This window comes from Aristolochia californica, unplaced genomic scaffold (assembly GCF_029961685.1).
Source record: "Aristolochia californica isolate CCGP_79_NKW_82.1479 unplaced genomic scaffold, dmAriCali1.0.hap1 SCAF_11, whole genome shotgun sequence".
NCBI lineage: Eukaryota > Viridiplantae > Streptophyta > Magnoliopsida > Piperales > Aristolochiaceae > Aristolochia > Aristolochia californica.
Genome location: NW_027181782.1, coordinates 26,479,489 through 26,482,207, shown reverse-complemented (window position 1 = coordinate 26,482,207; position 2,719 = coordinate 26,479,489). Strand labels below are relative to the sequence as shown.

General features: G+C 38.9%; 1 protein-coding gene across 1 annotated transcript; it reads left to right on the top strand.

Annotated features, from left to right (window-relative positions):
• The first annotated feature begins 428 nt into the window (after nucleotides 1-428).
• On the top strand, nucleotides 429-842 carry LOC137943694 (auxin-responsive protein SAUR64-like). The gene has a single exon (XM_068789137.1). The coding sequence runs from the start codon at nucleotides 429-431 to the stop codon at nucleotides 840-842; it is 414 nt and encodes a 137-aa protein (XP_068645238.1).
• The last annotated feature ends 1,877 nt before the right edge of the window (nucleotides 843-2,719 follow it).

Below are 2,719 nucleotides of genomic sequence, written 5' to 3'. Positions count from 1 at the left end.
CAATTTTTTTGTTCTATGTAGAAAATGGACAAAAACTGTAGACAATAAAAACAAATAAAGGATTTGCACAAAAAGTTATATGCTAAGAACTTGTTTCCATGAAAACAAAATCATATACACAGCATGCATTTTTAAATGGAACTTTCACGTTGGTGCTCGACAGGTGGTACCTGAAGAAAATCCAAACATGAACCCAACATGCCACCATACCTAACATCCTATATGTCCAACAATCACATGGTTTTGCATCCTAAACGAGGCCCACCCTCAAATCCAACCCTCTTTCCCTGAAAATATATAAGCGATCCATAGGTCTCTGCAAAACACAAACTCTACAGCAAGCCAATCTCTCGATCCTCATCTTTCATATTAGTCAGCATTCTCTCCATCGTAGCTCAACCATGATCAAACCCAGCAAGCTCCTGCGGATGGCGAAGAAATGGCAGAGGATGGCAGCCATAGGAAGGAAAAGAATCTCTCACAAAAGAGGAGATGCTGCCGAATATAGCGTCAGGCAGGATAAAATGGTTGCTGGCAGAGGCCACTTTGTTTTCTACACCACCGACCAGAAGCGGTTTGAAGTCCCCCTCAACTACCTCTCCACCCCAATTTTTGAAGAGCTCTTCAAAATTTCAGAAGAGGAGTATGGGCTAACTAGCAACTCTCCTCTCAGATTACCTTGTAATTCAGTTTTAATGGAAGCCATACTGTGGCTGCTCACGCAAAGAGTCTTCAAAGAAACGGAGAAAGCAGTGATTCTCTCCATCTCTTCTTGCCGGCACTCATCAGCATTACACTTTGAAGGATTTAGTGATCATCAAAGACTTGTCCACGGCTTCTAAATGAAGCATTGTAGATGAAAAAGTACTTCCTGTTAACATCTGACATAATTGTTGAAACACTTCAATACAGAAATTATACAGATCATTCCACTTCATTCATCATATTGTTAGCTTTCTGTTTACAAAAGTTTAAGCGGGTTTGATATAATTTCTCGCGGCCAGTCCAACTTTTGAGAAATTTCCAAGGATCATGTACTTAATGTAGTTGCCAACCCACATGGAGAGTCCTTCTGGACAAGAACAAAAAGAAAAGTGGCCTTATATCGTATGGACGATCACATGGTGTGCTCCCACTCCTGCCTGGCACTGTTATTGTTAGCCTTCAATTGACCAGCGTCAAAGTTGTCCTCTTTCAATCGTCATGTGGCATAATTGAGTAGGTATACCATCACCTTCTATTCTCTAATTTTTAGTCATTAATGCTGCAACTGAATCGCCCGTTTCATCCTTCTGTTTCCCTTTGTCATCCTTTAATCATAAAAGAAAAACCATTGTTGACTGTTTTAGCTCTTTTTCTTTAGCTAAGAATACAGGAAAAAGTCTCAACCTGACGGGCAATTTTACAACTGGTTCACCTTCATATAGAACAAGAACATACGAAAAACAGCCGCCACACAATCTATTGTTCAGGAATCGAAGGCATGGGATTTGGTGAGACATGAATAGCCAAGAATTATGTGGTTCTCAATTGTGACAACGAAGCTCATGTACTGTGAGCGAAAGGCGCCTTTTTATGTCAATAAAGAGGCGGCCATGCATGTGGTGACAAAATTTTTTAATTTGAAAATTTAACTAATGCTGAAACTTGATTGGTTGTTGATCGCTAATTATACCCCCAACATATACAACTTTATCTAACGTTATTTTAATTTAGGTAGTAAAGAGATAAAGAATACATTCCTTGAATGGTAGAAATATTGAAATAAAAATGAAGTATTTTTTGTCGTGTTTTACATTCATAAATCACAGGTATTTATAGGTTGCAGATGACCAAGATTACAGGATAAGTGTTATCGGTAGGATTACATGATAAGTGTCATCTTTGAGACTACAGATAAAGATTATCCGTTATCTCTATCATGCACTCGCAAGATGGAGCTCCGAGAGGAGAGTCCAATCTTGGTCTTCAAGAAAATGAAGCGTGTTCATGAAAGCAGTTTGGTGATCGCATCTGCTAACTGATTAGCAGAGGAGACATGAGTAACCCGAAGAGCGCCACTCCGAACTTATTCTCGAATGAACTAGTAATCCAAGCCATATGTTTCATGCGAGAGTGAAATACTGGATTGGAGCACATATTTATAGCACTGATATTGTCAAAATAAAGCACCAGTTCTTGAGGAAGAAAAACACCAAGTTCACTCAGAGGAGAGCAGATCCAATGGATCTCAGCTGCAGTAGTTGTAATAGAGTGATATCGTGGCTCAATAGAGGAGTGATCCACAGTCCATTGCTTCTTAGAACTCCAAGAGATAGAATTGCAAAACTATATAGTCATTTGTGGAAGTGAAATCATCCTTGATTTCTGGCCAATTAGTATAAGAGAACACAGGGAGAGACACAGAAGAATGTTAATGGAGGACAATACCATGATCCTGAGTCCCACAAAGATAGCTTAACAATCACTTGACAACTATTGATTTTCAGTACTCCATGGATTTAGATCATGGATAAAAAGGGAGAGAGATCCATTAGGAGAAAACCAGAGGAAGAAGGGTTATGGACTTGATGTCTTAACTCTATCCATGAACCTCTCTATATAGATTAATGAAACTATTGTATTACAATAATGCCCTAAACTTAGGGTTGAGGGTTTTAACCCTAGAACTTTAACCTAATTACATCAATGCCATCTCTATGAGATGACTCTTTATTTA